Here is a 24,308-nt window from a genome sequence, read left to right as displayed (position 1 = left end):
TAATTGTATTCGTAAATTGAACAGGTAGACAGTAAATGTATGATGAATTCACTGTTTCGTATCCGAATAAAGTTTCCATCACAGTCTACGAAGTTCCGTGCAGAAATTTTTTATCAGTTCACCTACCTGACGAAAATGGTTGTACCTACTAACTACAGTGCAGCAATAGGTACGGAATGATCGAAGAGTGCTTGGCCCCGAGACGTGTGTCTGGTTATTTAAGTGAAATCGAACGTCAAAACAGGGTTTTTCGGTTATAGGTGAGAGATGTGGCCAAGGGGAAGGAAGGAAAAGAACGAAAAAAAAAAAAAAAACATACACCGCACGCTCGTAGATATGAGTGTAGATTTATACGCAAAGGGGAAGGGAACAGCGCGCGGATGTGTGAAGTAGGTGAGGAAGACTATAAAGTCGTTGGTTTACCACGAAACGAGATATAGACAGAGCGCGGGGCGTTTATTTGTATCCTAGGGAATATTCGGGCAGATATAGGCGGGTAGGGAAAATTTGGCCGTTTCACTTCCTTCCGCAATGCAACAAGCCAGCGGCTACAAGGGATGGGTACAAAGACGCGTGCGGACGAGGGCACCGCCGTCTGCGCGTATTCGACTATAAATAGGCAACCCCTCGTCGAAGGGCGAAAGAGAGCTGCTGCTGGTTTTCCTGAAATATGTAAAAGTCGCCCCGACGTTCTAAAAATATAATTACATCCACCCGGAGACGCGGCACGCTCCTCGCAGGTTGGCCTCGCCTCGATACGGTGGGGGAGGGGGAGGGACGACGGGGCAACTGGAGACGGAAGCCCTATTTATTTATGGGTGTTACACCCCTGGAAACTGCTGCGGAGGGACGGGGAGGACCCCTTGATGCTCCGGGCACGCGACGCGACGCGACGCGACGCCTTCTAGACTCCTGATGGGGAAACCCCTGCGGGACGCCAGCCTCGTTGATCCCTTTGGCCCGACGCCCTCGCGGACGCGACCTTTGACCCGCCTCAGGGTCTCCTCGGCCGCCTTCGGAAAACGATGCAGCATCGAAGACGCGACGACGCAAAACGGTCAACGTTTTTCCGGACTTTAGACAGCCAACCCCGATGTAAATGATTTGACGTTGAAAATTTGAGCGGAATGTCGGGGGAAAAGTTACTCTTGCAACGTTGCGGGTTATCTGTACGTACACCGAGAAAAATTTCATTTGTCATAGTGACTAGAAAGATTCGGTAAATCAGGTATCGCTAAAAAAGTTGTTTGCATATTGTTGGAATTAGGAAAAACGAGGTACGCGTAACCATTTTGCGCTATTATCGATCCTTTTTTGGTAATTGCAACGCAAAATCAGTTTTTGAGGTTTACTCTACTTTTTTTAGTTAATTAAGGCTTTAACGTCAATTTATTCTTGCACAAGCATTAAATTTTCGCAACAATTACAAAAAAATATAGCAACAGTGATCGTAATGAGAAAGAATAGCAACGGATAATAGACTTTCCGGTAACAGATAGAAAACTAATTTTCATTTTCTACCGAGAACTATATTTTTCGATTGTGGTAAATTAGAAATAGATAGTTGAGATCTGAGCGTTAACCGGAACTAAAAATTTCTCTCAGTGTACGGAAAAATTGCAGTCAAAAACAGTGACGTCAACAACGAAAATCTAGATAAAATTTAGAAGCTGTATACTATAGCCATAGTTTATACGAAATTTTATATTTATGTAGATTTTCGTATATTTGAAGATCATAGTTCATCAGAGTTTCGTTCAAATTTGATAAAACCATGTAGATGAATACTGTATAAAGTGAATATTGAATCGTGATCTTCTTTCGACGTTGAAAGTTTTCGTCCGACAGCAACATGCGTGGAGTAAAATTACTGTCACAAATTTCATTATTTCTTTAGGAACTTATCCTGCGATCTTGTCAGGATGACAGACAGTCACGGAGTCCGAAGCAAATTGATTAATTATTTTTAATCACCTTTGATGATGTAAGAAAAGTATTGGTTTCGGTCGAAAATCACTTTTTCTTATTTCAACGAATCTTCACGCTCTCGAACCTGTAGAATCCGAAAAACAGGTTTTTAGAGAAATGTCGGTCTGTCCGAGAAACTCCCGCGACGATCTCGGAAACGGCTGAATGAAGAAGACCTAAAACTTACAGGATCTTACAATCAAACGATGGGCATGAAAAATTACCGTGTCTCGTTTAATTTCAACTTCCGTTTCTACTGGAAATCAATTGATTTTCAATGTCTTACCGACAATCTCACATTTTCTTCTCTTCTTTGCTTTTTATAAATTATCGATTATGTTTTTCCGAGTTCATTTGTTTAGTGTTAAAAAAATTTGTAAAGTTTTTTGCAATTTTTCATCCAGTACTTTATCATTTAGCCCTTTTCGAGATAGTCAAAGACAATTGACCGACTCTTCCCTTTTCACAGTGACGAAAACTGTCGACGTGTTTCGGTTCTTTAGGCCGTTAAAATCGACCATACAGCGAAAACGGATATGGAAAAACCACCATGACTCTTTCTACTTTGGAGAGATATGGTCCGCAAATCTATGTACCGAACTTCAGTGATTGATAAGCCAAAACCTAACGCAATATTCTGATGGCAGGTTCGAACTATATTTATCACCGTCGAAATTTGGATTTCCGCAAGACTCTTATCAGCAGAATACCTACTCAATTACTCTGCCCTGTAAACAGGAACTTCCGTATCGTATGCTCGTGTCCGTGGTTCGCGTTTGAGATAACTGCGATAGTTAAATACCCTGCAAAGTTGAGCCTGATAGGTTCAACGGTCTTTGAGATATCGCGTCTGGATATCTAGGCACAAGACGAGCGTCGAACACCTTCGAAGGCTGGAATATATTCAAACAATTTTTATATTTCTCGTCTTGTTTTGGTTTCTTTTACTTTTCTGTTTTACTGCTTACCGCAGACAGGTGAGCGTTATAAACGTAATATATAAGGTACGCTTCCTCAAACTTATTGAATACAAATCTTCTATGTAACGAAATTCCGTTCCGTATAAGAAATTCTCATACAATCAGGATTAAACTCGCTTCGAAAAACGAATCTTCAGCCATAACGAACGCCTGCCTAGATATTTCTTCGATCGGTCTATCGCGTACAATTGCAGAGACACAAAACGCCGAAAAGTCTAAACTTCAGAGTGTACGAGCCGGAGACATTGGTTCCTTTTTTCTACGTCGTTTCTTTTATCGTCTTGTCATAGTTCCAACTTTTTCCTAATGCTCGTCCGACCTTAACTGGGAATACCGTGACTCTGTCACAACTCTCGGGTTATTTACTGTGCAGCGTGAATTATAAAGGGAGTGAGTTTCAGACCTCCGTGTGCAGGCGTGCAGTCTGCGGCAGCCAGCCTAGCCCATGGATGTTTGTTTCCCTGGGCACGGCCAAAAAGCGTGCCTCCGTTTACGGAGCGACGCTTAAACGCGTGTGTCGCATCCCTCCGCGCGTGCCACGATGCATATACACGTATGTAATACGGGTACATAGGCGAGCACATAACTGCTCACCTACCACACTGCAGCTTTTCCAAACTTCTGTCTAATTTTAGAAAAATCTCCACGTATACGCGTGCGTTCGGGCATACCGTAAATACCCTGTATTCCACCAAATTGACGCGTACACTTTATGTATGGCGACTCTGGTTTCCCTAGCCGGAAACATTTCTCTCCGTTCCCCCTTACTTTTCTCAGATTCCGTGATTGCCTATCATATTTCGGGGCAGGGTTGAAAACTTCCCAATTTGAAAACTTCCGAAAGCGCCTGATTCGGAATTGCTCGGTGGCGATACTGGAATTTAAGAAATCAACCTTCTACGAAACAACAAAGTTCCGAAATCGTCGAAAGGCCGACGGCTCAAAGTTCCGAAATGCTAGATTCCAAAAATTCAAGTTACGATAGACGAAAATTAAAAAATGCTCACACGGCGTAGTTTACTCAACGAGTAGGTATGAAAAATCAGAATGACTAGGACTCCGATCGTAAAAATATCGATAATCCAAAACGAAGATCATTCGGAGTTTCGATGTTTCGTATTTTTTAATTTTCTCAATCACGCGCACGATCGTTCATTCCGCGGATATACGCATACCGATATATGTACAATGTATATATGATCGACAAGTTACCATTGCGTCTGCCAAAGCCAAGTGTATTTATGCAGATCGAACGAATGGACGAAGGAAAGAGCCGTAGAGTTGCAACGCGCCGCTAAAGCGGTTCGCCTCTATGCCGGCATCAGCACCTCGCTTACAGGGATTACAATCGTTTTGTGAAGTGACTCGTGGCGGATATTAATTGAACAAGAGACGCGTGTGATACAATAGGCGTTGAATGGTCACGAAATAACCCGGGAGCCGCGATAGGGCGAGCGGCAAGGGTGCACGCAAGCGGGGGTGGAGGAGACCCGGTGCAGAAACCTGGCAGTCAAAACCGTAACGGAGAACCATGGCCGATGATTGGAGCCGTAGCGGCATATGCAGCGAAGTGTCCATTCGGAGCATTTCTCGTCCCTTGGAATCGTCGTACCTATCGGTATTATAAAACGACGCGCGGGCAATTTAAAATCTGATTTATACCAATAGACCGGGACCCATCGAGGCCAAGAGCTTGTGCACACGGGACAAAGAAGCTTGGCTGGGGGAGTTGCGAGCCGGTGGTCACTCGGGCCGAGTTGTCCTTTATGGGACAGCTGCCACGAGCCGAAACACCCCCGCTCACAGCTGGCCCTGCATGGTCAACTGCTGACCAGCCGCCCACGCACCGAGGCGCCAAAAACACAACGGACAATGCGCGAGGTCTGCTCGGAAAACCGACCGGAGTGTCGCGCGAAGTTTAACGAGCCTGTGCGGAGAAAGAACTTGCCGTTATTACTGAATTAGGCGTGCCGATCTTTGGTCAAAAGCGATCTACCTACTACTAGTGACCAAATTAAGTCTGCTTTCAATATCGTTGCCACCACGAACCGTGAAGACGAAGCGGAGGACTTCGGGATGTCGTGACTGACTCGTTGCCAACCGATCTTGGTGCATCCGTGAACTCGACCATCGGCCGAATTGTTTTGGGGCCAAGGTGCATAATGGTACTATGAGCCGGATGAAGGGCGTGGGCATTGCGGGAACGAGGCTCTGCAGTGATGGCATTAGTGCCGCCAGGTTGACCCGTTGGTCAAACTCGGCATTTAAATCGCGCCTCCTTTGCTCCGCGCGGAAAAAATGTTCACGCATCTCTTTTATCTCGTTGGGTACTTTAGCCACTCGATATCCTCGCTTTTCAGACTTCTTTCCCTCGGGCGGCTCGACGGGTGCAAATAGGTTAACTAACCGATTAGGCCCTTCGTTTATCTTTCTATATCGTTGCGCTTTACGTGTATGATGATGTACAGGCTGTTTCGTGTTCAACGTTTTTTAAACCCACCGAGTTCCTCGACCACGTCGTCAAAGCTTCCCAGGCACTCGCGCCAACCGCCTTTCGTTTCGATTAAGACAATTCTTAACCAGTGACTGACTAACTGACTGAAAGTTTCACGAACGAATGTTTCGAATTAGAGCATATTACGTGGTAATGAAATTGTCACGATTCGCTTTAGTGTCATGAAATAAAAGAACTGATGTACTTACAGTTATTAGACCGCAGCTGCGAACTTACATATGAAGAAACCCTCCATATCCCGATCGAAGTCTCGTCCGTAATCGACCTCTGTGTCAATTCTGGAATCGGACACCGCGTATATAGTCGTGAGTAGGATACGTCTTCCCGTTTCAAATCCTACCTACACAAATCCCACTTTACAAGCTGTTCCTCGACGCGTAGACCGCAATTCTCCTAATTTTTGTAAGACTTCGCATCGCTCGTGTAATCACCCTGCTCATTTTTCGTAATGGACTGAGCGAAATTGATCAGTTTCAATTTCTGCGGATCGCGCCAATTCCTTCCCATTCGGTGTGCTCCGAGTACTTACTTTTAACTCCTGAAATTGATCCTCGAGTACTAAAATCATACAAAATTTTCCAAGTCTCTACCGGCGGAAAGCTTCGCCTGCAGTCGTGTGAAACACGGTAAGACGGACTGCAGCAAATCACCGCGTAACATTAAACCTCGGGTATACACATTGACCAAAAATTCAATTTCAGCTCATATCAACCTGTCACGGATATCCCCCCAAGTGAAATATCGCGGAGACGACTATCTCCGAGGCCTCCCTAAACTCTAAATCCAGTTGCTGCTTATATTCGTTGACCCATAATCACCCGGCTGACGTATATCTATGTAAAACAGGTACATCCGTCTAGGCATACATCGCGAGATTAGGATTTACGGAGTATAATCGTCTCACGTGCACCCGCACCTGCATGACGGTGTATAATTTGATACCTAAACTCAACGCGCAACGATCGGACAAACCGCGACCGCGTATTTTGTACCCTTGCGCAGAACGGGCGAAACGAATCGTCGCGTCAAAGTCCTGCCTCTTTAACAACCTTCCAGCCTTTTTGGTCCCGTCTCGAATAATCCGAAGATCGAAGGATGACGGGACCGGGATGAGGATGGGCTCTCGAGTCTTGAGGGCCCGTTTCTTGGGCCGCGATTCTCGCTCGTTCGAAAAAGGTCACGACCGTGGCTGAGCTTCTTTTGCTTCGTGCGATTCCCATACTCATGGGCCTTTCCCATACTGGGAGATAATAGTTATTTTCGTGACAAGTGCGCAGAAGATAGGGATTTCTTGACTCGTGTGTTTTTCGTACTTTACACTCGTTGAGAAATCCCTACATGCGCAAGTGCTGTAAATTCTATTTTTTGTTGTACGTCATATCAAAAACGAGAATACTGTGTAGTTTTTATAAGCACGAGTGCCTCAAAGTCGACGTTTAACCACTAGTGCTCAAAAAAACTACAAAGCAGTCGAGTTTTTGACGAAGTTAGTGCAGGAAAGTTGTTTAATCGGAAAAAATTTTCATTCGATCAACCAAACGCGGCGTTCACGGGCGACCAAACAAATATTTGATTATTACGACAGTTTATAAGTTGCAGGAACTAAATGAAACATTCTTCTGTTCACTGAATTACTGTTCAGCGCAAACATGAGGCTCTAAAGTCAACGAAATATTAAGTTGAACGACTTGTATTATATAGTTGATGTGAAAATAATTTTCTTAATCTGAATATCCAACTATTTGATCCAACAAACGTTTGATCGATGCAAGATCATGTTCAGTTGGTTTAAAAAAATTTCAGTTAACGCAACTGAATGTTTAGTTCAGTTCAGCTCAGTCTAGTGTTTCAATAATTAATTGACACAACTTATTTGTAGACTGTAGTCGCATATCGTTCGGACTAACAAATGCAGTGGTTACAAAGTGAGGTAATGATTTATTAGAATTACTATGAATTTCGATTGACGAGACTGAATCATGGAACGAAAGGAATTTCTGCAATCATTTGAAATGGTTGCGATCAAAAATAAAATTGAAATTTTTGGCCTAATTACAGCTGTTGACAGATTTTTAACTAACGCAAATCACTCTTGTAATTGTTCGCAAGTCGGATAAAACGCATTTTCAGTTTCCGATTAAGCGCCGCTTGATTTTGTTCGGGATTCGAAACGGGGGCCGTTTGCAAATATACATAACCAGCTATCATCCCTCCTATAAGCCGCACATCTGTATTCAACTACGCCAAACTATCGCACAGACTTAGGGCTAAGTTTTACTCACTTGGATGACGATGTATACTTATCTCAGGGATAAGAAGCTATTGCCAGGCGACACGAAGAGATTTTGAACAAAAATGCAAGGATTTCTTCATTGGTATTTCAACAATTTGAAAGCGGGGAAATCGCACATGAAATAGTTTAGGTAGCGAATGAAATGCTTCCAATCAACAAAATATTTATTCGACATAAATATTTCGTTTATACAATTGGTCCAAGACCCTAAAAACTTGGATTTCATTACCTCTATGTTATCCCAGCTGCTTCACACGTTGGACTTTTGTAGTATATTTTTGACCAGCAATTTATTCAAAAGTAAGCAAATTTATTAGCCTATTCGCGATTCTAGACAGATTCGTAAAACTTTTTGTATGGAAAGAATTTTTTTGTTGTTTCGACTGATACGCACATTTGAATTAACGAAAGTATTTGCAGTTAGTCAAAGTGTATTCATCGACTTGGATCAACGAAACAAGTGGTGGCTACAAGATGTAGAGACTTGATTTGTTTCTTTCAATCATCAAAAATTCCTGGCGAAAGGCACGTTCATTTCATTCAACCATATCGTATTCAACGATATATAAGTTTGAACGAAAAGAATAAAAATCATTCGGTTCGACGAGATGAATTCGTTTACTAAATCACATGTAGGGGTTGATTTAAGAGAATGAAATTTGATTCCGCGGAATACTGAATTCTTTGACGTCAAAAAAAATATATATATATATATATATATATATTGTTAAAGCGATTGCACGCTTTCAACCGCAGGAACCCCCCTCTTCAACTGGATCATTGAGTTGACAAAACTGAATATTGTTTGGACCCATCAAATTTTCAATTAAATCCACCTTGTAGTTCAAATAACTCGTTTTGTTGATTTGAACTGACAGAATTTATTACGTCAACTCCGGTGTATTCATTTTGGCAAAATAACGATTGAACCAACAATTTTTTCATCCAACTAAATCGATTTGGTTGATTTAACGACTTTTTTGTGTTGTCAAACGTGTTGACTGGTGAATTTAATAGGAATTCAACGCAAATTTTAACGCGATTTTGTCGTGTCACACAGAATTCCAATTACGTGGGCATAATCCGTAAATGTTGAATTTACGCTATGTAATTCGTTGAAATAACACGAGATATCGGCTACTACCAACGCAATACCCGTGTTCCGATGTCACCGTATGGGTAGAAATGAAACTACTTCGGCATTTCACAGTTCAACGCGCACAGAAAAATACATAATTTTGAGGCATTTAATTTTTTTCCTAATTCAAATAAATTTGCTCGATAACACGAATCATTGTGTAGGACCACTATTCTGCTCAACCAAATACAACCTTTGTTCTTATTTAAAAAAAAACAAAAGAAAACATGGCTTTTGCATCCTTCCTCTGTTGCATCTACTAAAAATTAGGAAAAAGGGTGAAATCAATATACGTTTCTTAAACCAGCGTATATCGTTCGTACCGTTCTGCAGGAATTTCGAGGCACACGAGAGACGGGTTGAAAGGTGGCCATTATATGACCGATTCGCTCGGGGCCCTCTTAATAATAATAATATTCGCTCGCCAGTTATTACCTCTCGAAAATGATCGTCGCTAAAGTGGTCATGATCACTCTTCTTATTATCGTGCTATTATCGCTGTTGTTATTATTATAACTGTTATTTTTGCTATCGTTATTGTTGCCGCTACTGTTATTATTATTATTATTACAAGTCGTACAGCGTTCGGTTCCTCGAGCATGCCATACCTTTGCGCACGGTCGTCGTCGTAAAAAGGCGCTCCTCGTCGTAAAGAGGCATCGAGCCGGAGGGCTCGCTTAATAAGGGACGCGCGTGCGCGCGCCTGGCCCAAAACCCCGACCCTAAACTTGTCGGATTTTACCACTCCGTCTACAGGGTGTCCCGTCATTATTATCCGCATTCGTGCATTTAATATCAGCATGTATGCGGTTGACGTTCGAGCGGTAGCTGGCTGGAGAAAATGGCGAAGAATGACGGAGAGACCGTAATTGGCGTAAAAAAGGGGTAAGGCTAGTTCCGTCACTGTTCGTATGTATGACGATGAAATTTCGAAGGTTGGATCGCGATACGTCGAAGGCGAAACGCGCGTGCCTGTACATAATGCGACATTAAAACCCTCTTACAGTTTGTCGTATCGGATACATCGAAGCGGGTATAAGGAACGTAGGTATACATATCTGGTTGGCACGGGTGACCGTGATCAGAATTCCTCTCCGGGAGGCCCCGCGGGGTGAGATAAGGCCCCGGAGTATGACACGTCCTCCCCTGGGCCGCAAGCTCGGAGGGTCCGGAGAAGCGCGAGGAAGTAAGAGCGATACTTGCCGGTGTTATACGCGCTCGCCTGCATCGGCGCATCGATCGACCTTATTTATTCATTTGCAAATAAATAAATACTCGAACAGGCGATGTAGCGCTCGCTGCCCCGATAAGATAGGGAACTGCAAATCTGTAGTCTATACCTCCTCCTGACCGGTACTACAAACATCGGCACCGTGCGCTGATCGTCGCCGCTGCATCTACAACTTCGGACTTAAATTAAGAGCCAGAGAGAGGGAGGGAGGGAAATGGGAAAAAAGCATTCCTCGAACTTCGATAGGTACATCGCGATTCACTCGGACAATCAAATCAAGATTTCGAGCGCCTGCGAGAATACCTGCAGGACACTTGAGTTCATTTTTCTATAACAATACCCATGCGGTCAAGTCTTGAGTAGCTTCGCAGAGGATCTTGATAGCGATGGTTCGCAAAAGCTTCAATATATTCTAGGAAGCGTACCTATAAGCTCATCTTGGACGACATTGAAAGCTCTCATACCGTTGTCAGTTTCATTTTCAATTTACCTCATCGATGTTATTCCGTTTGGACTGGAACGATAGTCGATGGCCGCTGTTAAACGTTGTAAAAAATCTGCTTGCGCTCCTCAAACTGTACTATAGTCATTCAATTTGAATCGTAACTAAAATCTTAGCCTTATTTCTACACAGTTCCGAAATTTTTCAGAAATAGATGCAACCTTTTACTTGTAGAATTCAAAAACTACATCGCTCAAATTATTAATGTACATAAAAAAATACGAGTGCGACAATTTTTAGTAGAATACTCGATGCGTACACACGTCACACCTCGTAACGACTTTTCGATCACAAAGTCGATTTATTTATTTACTCCGATGTGTATATCGTATTATAAACAACATAAACACTTGCCGAATGCGCGCATGTTCAACGTCCATATTGCTTATCGATTTCCCGCATATTGTGTATTACTATTAGAAGTCGATGTACCTTCGACCGGTGTGCAGTATTTCTTATCCAAGTACTCGGTGGGCATCGGCATTTGATACTGCAATCGCTGGTCTCCGTGGTAAAATTTCTACAGTCATTCGCCATATCGCTGTACCTTGTTATACATATATCGCGCAATCTCCGATTTCTCAGAATTCTCGTCTTTTAAGTCAAACCCGAAAGTTCTATTTATTCGTCAGATAATTCAGATTTTTGCCATCTAGTAGGTAATTACAGGATTTCAAATCTGACACTTATCGAGTTAAATTACACTAGATATTTGGATATAAAATTGAGAATCGATTTGCATCTGATCGTGGTCCGTAACAATTTAGAAAATGAATGCTCGTGGTGATTCCGAAATTGGAGTTGGCATAATTGCACGTAATTCGGGTGCACATTGAAAAAATGATACATTATTAAGAACAAATCGTACCTATGTGTGGGCAGTTATTAATTTATGTTATTACTGTGAAACTTTGATATCGAATTCATACGCTTTGCCAAATCCAAAACGTTTTGTAACAGGCGCAATGAAGAAAAATGCAGTTAAGTATTACTTTGAGAAGATCGAGAAAAAATTTGTAAAATGTATAGTAAATTACGCTGATCCAGAAGAAAAGTGTTTACACGCTTTTTGGCATCGAGTCATAATATGCTGCAGCAGTATCGAACTTTGTTTCTATATATTTCATAAATTTTGTTAATTAATTTCGTACTTACACGTAATCCGTGAGAAGAGGATTGAGAATTCAATAGGACTGGATTAACGACCGCGTATAATTAAAATATTACGAAAGGTGAGAAATTTTTGATCCGCTATAAAAATTCAGCGGTACGTAGTTTTCACTGATATTTTACGGTTTCTCCTTGAAGCGAATGTCAAGAATCGTTCTAATTCTTTGACTTTTCGATCGTGGAATCTACGCTCTCGTCTGCGCGTAATGTACCTACCCAAGTCGTATACGTTAAATAACGCGCCCTGATAAACCATTGCACCCCGATTAAAATCCACGAGACCACTCGGCAATATCTCACCGCGGGGCTGATTGTAACTAGGTATACCGCAGCACAGCCAAAGCGGGTGGCGGCGGCGTCGGGTATAGATCGCGAGTGGCGAGTCGGAACAATCGTAGGTATCCGTGCACATCTATAAGGGTCCGTAGTAATGAAAGCGGACTTCCATCTTGTAGCGGCTCCGCGCCGCGCGTCTCGCCCGGGAGTATCAGGGATAAATTTAAACCAGTGCGGAGAGTTTCTGCGTCCGTTCGTCCGTTCGTCCGTCCGTCCGTCGGCCGTCCGTTTACCTCCACGGTCGGTCGGTAATCCATACATGCATGTACAAATGGATAATATATGCCCGACTCCTCTCCTCTCCTCTCCTCTCCTCGCCTCGCCTCGCCTCGCCTCTCTCCGTGCATTAAACAGGGGCACATATCCTGGGGCCCGGCTGAGAGACGGAGGCGCTGCGGCCCGCGGTGCCTACTTGCAGAGGTGTACCGAACCTCGGAGAGAGAGAGTGCGGGGGCTAGTTGCTCGGTGGCTACCTTCACCCCGGTTTATCGTTAGCCGGCGTTGCAGCAGGTAGGCACATTATGCATGGAGGCAGATGGGGCGGGCCTAGGAGTCAGGTGAGGGCCAATGGAAGGCCGCCACGTGGCGGATGTTTCATCGCCGCGGCTCGTTTCTCCGCAACCGCGGAGCTTCCACGTACATAACATTATACCTCGGACCGCCGGCCAGCCGGCTGTTAAACTCGCCGTGTGTAATATGCTGCGCGTACTGCGTTGAGACAGGCTCTCATCATCGCCGCGTCGGTTTCCGCACGGGCTTGGAAACGTACCTACGCCAGTCCGAAAAATTCTCACTTAACCTGCGAACGGCCGACCTTAGCCTCAATACTCCGCTCCATGGGGTCGATATTCCCGGCTCCGTTCACCAGGCATTATTTATGGTTTTTCATAAATCATTTTTAGAGGCCTTTCGGTCCGGTGCGTGGCTGATGGCTGCATAATACAGCTGACATTCAGATTGGGCGAGGAAACTCGGGCTGTGCGAGATTTTTCGAAAAAATCGAGGTCACCGATCGGCATGGGGTCGGCGGAGCGAAACCCTTGTAAATCACCGCGCGGTGTGTCCTTTTGCAGTAGAAAATATCACCCCTGACATATTCACAGCGAGTATCTAGCTGCGGATTTTTCTCCGGATGTTACGTCTCGAGGACAGCGAAGGGGTAGGTATTCTCGGTCCTTCCGAATTCCCTGCCTCTGCACACAAAGGACGAAGATATCCAAAAAGCAACCGCCCCACCTCCCCTGCCCTCCCCCCCCCCCCCCCCATATCCAAGAATAAGTGCCTTTCGAAGCTGCAGGGGTACAGAGCTCCCGCCGGCCTTGCTCGGTCGTTTCACGTAATTGCATAACGCGCGGTCATAAGAACGGGAATTCCTTCTCGGAAGGACCCTGAACGCAATGCGGACGGTGAGCGAACCTGGCACCTCGAATCTTCTCCGTTTTCGACGGTGACCGTCGCCTCGGCGCAGCTGCAGGCTCGGTGTGTTGAAAATTTCTAGGCACGCTTCGCAGCCTCTAAACGAACCGTCGTGCCCGCAAACTAGACCTACCTCGACCTAACCCAACTCGTAGGAAACAGGTTATTCCCGCGCCACGCGATGCGCGCGATCGGTGCAACAATTCGTTCGTTCGGTTTTTCTCCCACCCCCGGTTATCCGGGAACCGTGGGTGAAACTCAAACGTGTCCTTTACAGGGGAACGACGCGCAGGATCCAATCCTCCGATCGGGTCGGTGCTTTTATCCGTAGGTGAACGGACGATTTTTTTTTAAATTGGCCAACGATCGTCGCGGCGGTGTACGGGGGGCGGGGGGGGGGGGGGGGGGGGGTAGACGGGGAAGGAGGGAGGCTCGAGGATGAACAAAGAACGCGGAGGAAACGGCGTGACTTTCGGCGGCGGATCGCGCGAGAAGAAAGAAACGCAACCGCGGCGGACGATGGCTTGATAATAATTCATAACTGCTTGGTGAGTGGCTGAGCCGAAGCCACGCCCCCTGTACCCCCTGATTTATGAATGGCTCCGCCCATCCTGTCATAACCGGCTTTCCGGTTACTCGCGGTGGGGATTGGACGAGCGGGGAATCGCGGCGCCGAGCGAGAGAACGAAGCGCCGCTTGAGGAGAGGCGGGATGAGAGGGGGTGGTACGATCAGGAGTGGGGACCGACGGGGGGTGGGGTGGGGGTGGCAGTGGCGTACGCATCTACGCGCCCCAGTCGACCGAGGCTCCTCAGTCGGAATTGATCCTTGCTGCGTGACTGACGCGGATACGGACGCTGCAGGCCGTCCCCCACCCACCCCCACCCCCTCCGTTGCTGTCACGTAGCGATATTTCTTTGAGGGAGGTGCGGTGCATAATATACAATAGCTGCGGAGACAACAGTCCGCACCTCCGGCGTGATTTTGTAATTTTTTTCTTATTTCTTTTTATTTATTTTTATTTTATTTTTTTTTCGTTATTACGAGAGGGGAGCGATCACCCTTCGTTCGAACGGTTGTTTCGTTTTTGTTTCGATCGGAAAATTTTGGAAATATTTGGTGAAAGGAAAAATATTTTCGCACTCGTTCGAGAGATTATGACATGTACGGTTTTTCATACTTGTTTTAATACATGAACAAGCTATGATATGATACGTATTGTGCACGGTGGACTATTTATCGCGAAGAGAGACATGTGCTTTTAATTTATACGTATTTGAGGACGTGCTTTTATACGGAGGAAGGAGCTGAGAGTAGTTGGGAATTACGAGAAAAACGTAAGAGGCTCGACGAAATGCAGCTGATGCGCTGGAGCATCACTAGACGATTGTCTGGACGAAGTGATAAGCAACGATCACGGGAAACATCCTTGTCCGCTGATCATTGCCAGCGATCCATCAGACTGATTTCTGGTATATATCACACTACACAACGATCTCTGCGTTCTTTAATTATCATCACTTCATCATTTCGTTTTCAACCTGTTCCATCATTTTAACCAGTTTCATTTCAAATTGCGATACTGGTGGTTTTGGGCTAATTGTCATATCTGTCTATTGATCATGTTGTCACGCGATTTATTTCTGGATTTGATCCGTGAGTGCTCGGCGATATCAAAGCCATCCGTATAATCGATCACATGCCATCAGAAATATATAATATACTCGGTTCTCAAAGTGTACGTGACAATAACAGCGATTTAAGCACTTAGCAAGTATAATACACAAGCTGCGACGATCGCCGAATAATTCGTGGGTATACATAACAGTGGAATGGTGCCTGATATTATACTCTATACCAATCACTATCGGTGAATTATACAGTGTGTTGAATGCTGCAGTTAGAGATTTGTTTTAGTTATTTCTAATGTCCATACTGTGTATACCTATGCGCCCCAGTCACCTGCTTCATAGATTTTTAATAGAGAACAAGTTTTTTGATACGAGGAACGAGTCCGTGACACTGTTATGCGATGTGCGAGGCATCCGAACGTTGATTGCACTCGTGGATATTTTCGACCGAGAAAGATGCATCGTACGATGATTCGTTCCGAAAAAATTACTCCGACCTACCTTAACCGAAGATCTAATCCACACTCCGCTGCTACGTCTATCTATGTTGGATATACTTGCATTGGGGAACGATGTGTGTTATATTAGGCGTTCAAACGAAACCAAGTGTTCCAATGCTGAGCCGAAATTCCGTCTATAATTAATAAGGCTGAACTTCGTGACGTCAACGTTACGAAAAGATTGAAGGAACACCACTGTAGGAACAACTTCGAAGGGGTTCAATTAGCAAAATATGAAATTGTTTCTGTTGTAAAACGATTTACCGAATTTAGAAATACACGTTACGAACTTTGACCTCGTTCTAATCAATAGTAATTAGAGAATGTAACGAACAAGATTGCTAATCTTATCCTGTCAGTCTCAATATCAAATGATTTTCAATTTAACTATTAATAGTGTGGTACTTACGTGGGTCGCTGTGTATGAAAATTCTGACAGGATTAGATTAACACCGATAATTTTTTACATGCGAGGTGTTTGATCAAGGTTCCCAATGCTGACGTCTCCGATTATAAATTATTGCACTTTCTCTTCGTGAAAATTCGTTAGCAGGTTTTACTACGAATTGCGTGTAGGTACGAAATACTTGACACTTCTAAATTAAATATTGCCAAAATTAGCTTGTGAGAATTGCGCATCGAGTTACTGTTTGAAATGCAAGGGTAGCGATATTGATGGGGAAAAAATGATTGAATAACGATAGGTTCAGGTATACATAAAACTTAAACTCGACTCTCTTATTTTATGTGAATATCTACTCTGTGTGAAATTGCATCGACTTTTCAGTAACTAATCTGGATTTTCTCTGACTTAGACTCGGGGATTAGATATTTCTGTGTTATAATTATTCAAATATGAAGTATAATTTTCGTATTCTGCGTTCTTGACGCATCACGATAGCTATGATACATTAATTTTCCGTTTTGCTACGTTGGGAAAAAAGAGACACGGCAGGGGCCTGACTCATTGATATAAAAACAATAATCCGCGTCTTTAGTCAATTTATTCGGTTTCTTTTTCTACCGTTAGTTGACAAGCCTGCAAATGTGGAATATATCTATATAATTAACAGTTTGCGAAACTTATTGAATTAAGTTCTATATTGAAAAATTACGATCACTATTTCTGTGCCAATATGCGCCAACGAATTACGTTCAAAATGGAACATCGTTATGCTATGTATCGCGTTATGCATAGATAGAATGCACAGTATTAATGCTCATACATAAGCAAAGGCATTGACGTTTCCTGACAAGTTTGTTCTCCACGCTTACTTTTGTCCACTAGTTACTACGATGAATTGATTGTCAGCATTGTAGAATCCATATTACCATTATTATTGCCGTCTCCACGGGCTCGCTGACTATCGTCCGGTAGTGAATATAGCAAGAGTTTCGAATACAGCGCAGGTTAATCATTAATATACATCATACAACAATGGATTCATTAATGCATAAAATATATACATTTGTATCAGACAATGCGTGGCAAACAAAGTACGAGAGGTGAATTCGAAAATTCATTGAATAGTAAAAGAGGTCAATTACAATATGAACTGGAATATTAAATTAACTGGCGCGGGTAACTACGTCAAACTGCCGAAGCCCCTCGATATTTCGAGCACAATTTCTCCCGGACTTGAACCACTGTCTGCGACAACCAATGACCAGTCGAGTAAGGTAATACTGGTTTCTCCCTTACCGATCGACGGTAAAGCGTGGCTCAGCGGATACACTGCATGTTTTACTCGGGCGATATGTAACCGCAGTCTTACCTGGTATACGTCGGTGAATATTACCAAGCGAGTTTCGTACGACAAGCGTAACCACTAACGTGCCTAACGAATCGTGTTTTGGATTCCAGGAGAGGGAAACGACTCGGGCTCCGAGGGAGAGGAGATCGGGGGTGGTCGGGTCGTGGGTGGAGGAGGGAGCGGCGGCGGCGTCGGAGACGAGGCGGTCGACCTCACGTCGACGCGGTCTCACCACGGTGACGATGAGGACAGAGACGATCAAGGAGGGAGCGAGGAGCTCCCGATGGAGGAGGACTACGATGACGGCGTCGAGGATACCGCGGAGGGGCAGGAGGATGATGAGGAGGAGGAGGAGGGGACGCGGAAGCAGATACGACACAGACAGGACGCTGAGAACAACAACAGCTTCGTCGAAGGTGCGGCACCCCCAACTACCGGGATATTCCCGCCGGCCGGTGCCAGCCACGTAACCCTCGAGGCCCTGCAGAATACGAAGGTTGCCGTAGCCCAGTTCGCGGCTACGGCCCTCGCCGGCGGGGCCGACAGCGAAGCCGCCCTCCAGGACCTCGCCCTCCTCCAGAGCACGCTCTACACGCTACAACACCAGCAGGTCTTCCAGCTACAGCTGATAAGCCAGCTGCAGCAGCAGCTCTCCATAACCCACAACCAACCGACGTCGGCGAACTCTCACGCCCCCGGTGACGTCCCCCTCGGTAACGAGGGACTCAAGGACGAAGGCTCCCCGTCGCCCAGCATTCACCCGAAGCCCCTTTCCGCCCTGACGTCACCACCCCCCTCCCGACCCCCAAGTCATCATCAGCACACCACGTCGCCGTGCCCTTCGACGCCGGTCAGCCTGTCACAGGAACACGCGGTACCGCCGTCGAGCGCCTCGCCTCTCGGTCTGCCTCTTCCGGCGTCGACGGGAATCGCGGTGCCCCCGACGATCGGGGGGGTCGGCGTCGCACCGACGACGACGAGCGCCAATCAGCAGACCAATAGTAGCAACAATCATATGTCATTGTCTCATCAAATGCCGTCTCTATGCTCCATTAGCTCCTCGCTGGCTTCCACAATCATCACGAACACCGACCCCCCGCCGCTCCACGAGCCGAACACCCTCGAAATGCTCCAGAAACGAGCGCAGGAGGTGCTCGACAACGCGAGCCAGGGCCTACTGGCCAACAACCTTGCCGACGAACTAGCGTTCAGGAGCGGCAAGGGCTCGCGCCTTTCGCCGTACGATTCTAAGTCGGGGGGAGGCCGCGGGGAGCCATTCTTCAAGCACCGATGTCGGTACTGCGGCAAGGTCTTTGGCAGCGACTCCGCACTCCAGATACACATCCGATCACACACAGGTGAGCGACCCTTTAAATGCAACGTCTGCGGAAGCCGATTCACCACCAAGGGAAACCTCAAGGTTCACTTCCAGAGGCACACGGCCAAGTTTCCCCACGTTAAAATGAACCCGAACCCCATACCCGAGCACCTCGACAAGTATCATCCCCCCCTACTCCAGCAGTTGGCTGCCCCCGGTCAGAGGCAACTCACCTCACCGCCACCTCCGGCCCCCCATCATCCCCCCTTTCATCCGGCAGCGGCGCACGGATTTCTCCCGCCACAACCGCCCCTACCTCTCACCCTAACTCTACCTGGTATGCCACCCCTCTACCGAACCCCGGTGCCCGTCAACCACTGCAGGGACGAGCAGGACGTACCGGAGAACCTGAGCAAGCCAATCGGCGGTGCGACGATTTCAACCCCGTCCCCCCGTTCGCCCGTCACTCATTCGAACTCGCATCATTCCTTTCACGACCAACCGCTCCATCCGTCGTCGTCGCTGCAGAAGCACCAGCCGCAGCCGGGTCACGAGTTGAAATTGGAGACAGCAAGGTCGCCGACGACGCAGGAGTCCCCCACGGAACCTTACCGACCTGTCCGACCCGCGAGTCAGGAGGATGGAAGCGGGGAACGTGTAACGCCGAAGCGGGAGCCCGAGGAGGCGGAGGAGACTGCCGAGGAGGAAGTTGACGATTACGAGGAGACGAGGCGATACCTTTGCGCATCGCCGCAGTCGACGGCGAATCCAACGTCGCAGGCTCAACCGTTCGAGGATTGCAGCATGGACAGTAAGATGAGCGGTCGCCTCGAGGGCGACGGTGATATGGAGGGGGACGAGGAGATGGAGGAACAACCCGAGAACTTGTCGAGCAGAGGGGCAACCGGTCGACTACCTCAGCAGACGGTTGGATATCCGGGAGCTTCGCCGGCTAGCAGTAGCGCCAGCAGTGGAAGTTTGCAGTTCTCCTTTGCCGGTATCCTTTTTCCCGGACCACCTTCCCATCAGCAACAGCAACAGCAACAGCAGCAGCAGCAACCCCATCACCAGTTCTCGGTTGGACCCGCAACCCCTACCGGTCCCTCGGGAGAGATGATGGTCGATCCTGCGAGGGACCCGGCCATCTACTCAAACCTCCTACCGCGGCCGGGCAGCAACGACAACTCCTGGGAAAGCCTGATCGAGATCACGAAGACCTCGGAAACTTCGAAGCTTCAGCAGCTGGTCGACAACATCGAGCACAAGCTGACCGACCCTAACCAGTGCGTCATTTGCCACCGGGTGTTATCCTGTAAAAGCGCGCTCCAGATGCACTACAGGACTCACACGGGGGAGAGACCGTTCAAATGTAAGATATGCGGCCGCGCCTTCACGACAAAGGGAAATCTCAAAACTCACATGGGTGTGCACAGGGCTAAACCACCGCTCAGGGTGCTCCACCAGTGTCCCGTATGTCATAAAAAGTTCACCAACGCCCTCGTCCTTCAACAACATATCCGACTTCACACCGGCGAACCAACCGACCTTAGTCCCGAGCAGATCCAGGCCGCGGAGGTTAACGAGTTTCCATCCGCCTACCCTCACCATCCCCTCGCCTCCTTCCTCCCCCAGGGTTTTCCCTCACTTCATTCCACAGCGGGGGCCGGCTTCGCTCTGGGGTTTCCGCCCTCGAGGCAGCACCACCTCGCGGACCGGCACGAGAACCACGTGGAAGGTAAGGATGCTCGGCACCACCTCCACCATCACCACCTCCACCAGCACCATCAGCTGCAGCAGCAACAGCAGCAAGATAGATATCTGGACGAGCAGGGCGACGAGATGGACGATCAAGAGGACGAGGACGAGGGCAGAGAGGACGACGACCGTTGCGAGGAGGCGCGGGAAAGGCAAAGCGCCGACGGGGACGAGGCGGACGATATCCAAGAGGAGATTGACCGACAGAGGCAGGCCTCGGTTCCTCTCTTCTCGACGTCGCTCGCCGCGCTTGAGAATCAGGTGCGCACCATAACGACAACCTGCGCGAACAGTATGCCCGGCAACGCGAGAATAGCCTCACCTCCTCAGCACCCGTTCAACGGTAGCGAGAAGACCAGCAGTCCTCCGTGCGGGAGTAGCGTTGGCGGGGGTGGAGGCGGCGCGCCCCTGGACTTGACCCCCAGGGCCTCCTCGACCCCCGCAGACACCTCGACGTCGACACCAGACGCGACGCCTCCGCCCCCCGCTCAGGTCAGCTCGCATCACACCCCAGCGCCGCACCCCTTTGGGATGTTCGCCGGCCTGCTCCAGGCCGTCTCCTCACCCCCGTCAACCAGCTCGATGGGCAGCGTCGGGGGTGTGAACAGCATCGCGACGATGAGCTCGAGCAACCCGGGGAACGGTGCAAGCGGGCCGCTGGCCTCGCTAACGTCGTCCGCAGTCCTCGCCGCCACCTCCACCTACAACCCGCTCGGCCTAGCTGTCGGGGGGCCAGCAGGTAGGCGCTGCTAGCAGCAGGGCGAGCCAGGGTTCCCGCTACACCCTCCGCATCCCAAAACATAGCTGCAACCCCATCCGTACTTATCCTTCGACCCCCGACCGCCGAATCGGCACTCAATTCCACCACCCTGAAAGTCGTCAACGAGCCAGCAATTGCCAACTGGAATCGTCCTGCACCCTCGACGCCCCAGGGCGACCGGGTATGAATCCAACCTCAGAGAAAAAAAAAACAAAAAAAAATCTAAACATCCTTGACAAAAAAAAAAAAAACACCCTCCAATGTTATCCTAACGTGGTGTAGCCGGGCCCAGCACTCCCCTCTATCTCTAACTTGTAACTCTACAATTTTGTACATGTACTACAACATCACTGTCTCTCTCTCTCTCTCTCTCTCTCTGTCTTTTTTGTCTCATCTGCCTCTTTCTGTCCTATCTGTTTGTCTGTAGAGCTATATCACCTCTGTCTATCTTTTGACTACTTGCATTATTATATGTACGTCATGGTATATTATACGTTACACCCCGCGCATAGTTTAATTTGCACGATTATCTCTTGGATATCCTGATTTCCAATCTTCCTGCATTCACCCACCACCTCAGATTCAATCACCGTCAGAAAACTGCCGCATTCTGCAATACCATTTTTCCACACTGCCGAATTTTATCTTGAACTTGCGATTATTATTACTATTACGATCATTATCATTGTCATTATTATTACTACTATTATCATCGTTGTAATATACGTCTTGATATTACATATTATAGGATTATAGACATGCCTGTTTTTGTATCATATATCTGATAAGTATATAGGTTTGTTTTGTATTATTATCATTATCGTCATTATCGATTATCATTATTCTTATTATTATTGTTACTAATGCCATTACGAGTATGGTTACGATTACTATGATTATTATTATTATCATTACAAATTATATTATAATTGTGATTATTATAATTACTATGATTATATTTTCATAACTTCTATGCGAGAAAGTTTGTTAGATACAACGACTCAACGATGATTCTTTCTTTTTCAAGTATATCATTACTACATGTACAGCTCTGAATAAACAGCTTTGTACAGTACAAAACCTGCCTCCACGCTTGATCCCGATCCCTTAGATTACTCTTAAATGCATCGTAGTCGTAGGGTATATCAGTAATATATTCATTTTTTTTTCTCTTACTTTTTCCATTATTATTTCCATGGTAGAAATCGTACGTGTGCATATTGTTGATAAAGCTTTGATTTAAGAAATTATCATAACGAGTTGTTCAATAGTCAAGTCGATTCGAATCAATTTTTGAAATTTGGTGGAGTCTAGTAGCTTGGGCCTCTGTAATCCCGCGATTCAACGTAAAGCTGATGAAAAATATATATCGAATGAGGGCAAGGCGAGTCGAACATTTATTAAATCGAATCGAATCGCGATGTTAGAAAAAGAAAAAGAGTAACGTAAGGTGAAGGGCTGCCGAGTAGGGAGGAGGAATCGTGCTCACTGTGTGACTTAGCTTTCGCCTGATTTGTTCCAGTCCGTGGTAATACGACCTGCAATATCTGCTACAAGACTTTCGCGTGTAACTCAGCCCTGGAAATACACTATCGAAGCCACACCAAGGAACGACCCTTCAAATGCACAGTCTGCGATCGGGGATTCTCAACTAAGGTGAGGACGCGGGGTCATCGCACTATGGTGCCGATAAACTTAGAATTAACCCCGTCAACTCACCCCTAATGCCCTCTCCTGAACCCCATTGTCAACCCAATCGAGTTCATGGTACGTAGCCAAAGGGCGAGGATACCAGTGAAGATTACTTCATTCGTTTGAAAACGATCTCGCACTTTGGCTGTACCATGTTTACCGATAGAAGCGTTACTTTTGAAGTAGTTCGGTAGAATAAATGTGTATTGTAAATCAGCTCGTTGTGTTGGCTGACAATGTGATAAAATTTCAGAACAACGGTTCGTGGGACCAGGACGTCTGCTCCTGCGCGAACCAAAGGAACCCTTTTCTGACAAACATCACTACAACCACAACCACGATCACAACCACTACCACTACCACAACCAACACCACCCTCCAAACTAGCCCCCAATACAACCTTCAACCACCATCATTACCACCACCACCACCACCACCACGGTCACCCACCAGCAACCACGAGAGGCCCAAACGTAGGCGGCGGCGGCCTGAGGAACGGAAGAGCCGGGGGCGGTCTGGGTCCGGAGGGGGGCGGCATCTGACATATGCTCCCGTTCGCCTGCCCCCGCTACTGCCCCCCGCCCTCGGGCTTCTCACCTCGGACCACGTCTTCCTGGTAAGGGCCTCCCGCTGAATAATCTCTCATACCTCCTTACTGTATTGCATACTCTTTTGCCTTTCGAATATTGAAAAACTCAACGTGTTATTGCAGCGACAGAGAAGTAATTTGGTTCTAGACCCGGTTTTCAAAGAGTCGTACCGAAAACCTGCTCAATATACGAGTATGCATGTCGTATAGCCGTGTTATCGAACAAATTCAGGTACTACCCTATTATGACTTGGGAAACTGGGCTGACGTCTAAGGATTATAAAAACAGTTGAAACATTTTCACTTACACACTTCTTTTTTTTATGAAAACATACACGGCAGCAGTGAGTTGTAATGACACAATTACAACGCCTAATGAACATTATAATGTATTCGAAAATCATGCCTATTGAAGCCTTTCATTCGTATTCTGATGTTCCATTTCGATTGGAAATTTGTTGTTGCCAATTCGAAAATTCATTGAATGAGAAAGACAGCTGTAATAATGCTGCAATTTTTTATCGTAAGATATAACGTGATCTCTAGCTGTGGTACCTTTCTGCAATATGAGCAATCAAGAGTTTGACTGCTTGTTCCGCTCTAGTGTCCAATTAACTAAGGTCGTTTCCAAGATCGAAGATGATTCGTCATCAACTTAAAAATGCCAAAACGGTAACTTATTGGATCAATCTCTGCAATAACACGTTCAACTTATATAAAATCCCCCTTATGGCACAAGCTACTCTGTACTTCGAGGTGCG

At 46.5% G+C, this 24,308-nt stretch overlaps 1 protein-coding gene across 1 annotated transcript in view; it reads left to right on the top strand.

Annotated features, from left to right (window-relative positions):
- Window positions 1-24,308, top strand: part of LOC107225879 (homeotic protein spalt-major-like) — a 61,205-nt gene that overhangs the window by 32,168 nt on the left and 4,729 nt on the right. Inside the window, exons 2-3 of the mRNA XM_046731264.1 lie at window positions 17,544-21,245; window positions 22,789-22,922. Of these exons, the coding sequence (XP_046587220.1) occupies window positions 17,544-21,245; window positions 22,789-22,922 (3,836 nt within the window). The remainder of the gene's footprint in view (window positions 1-17,543; window positions 21,246-22,788; window positions 22,923-24,308) is intronic.

The sequence above is a fragment of the Neodiprion lecontei genome, chromosome 2 (assembly GCF_021901455.1).
Source record: "Neodiprion lecontei isolate iyNeoLeco1 chromosome 2, iyNeoLeco1.1, whole genome shotgun sequence".
Classification (NCBI taxonomy): Eukaryota; Metazoa; Arthropoda; class Insecta; order Hymenoptera; family Diprionidae; genus Neodiprion; species Neodiprion lecontei.
Note: the sequence above shows the minus strand (reverse complement) of the source record. Positions and strands in the feature narration are given on the sequence as shown.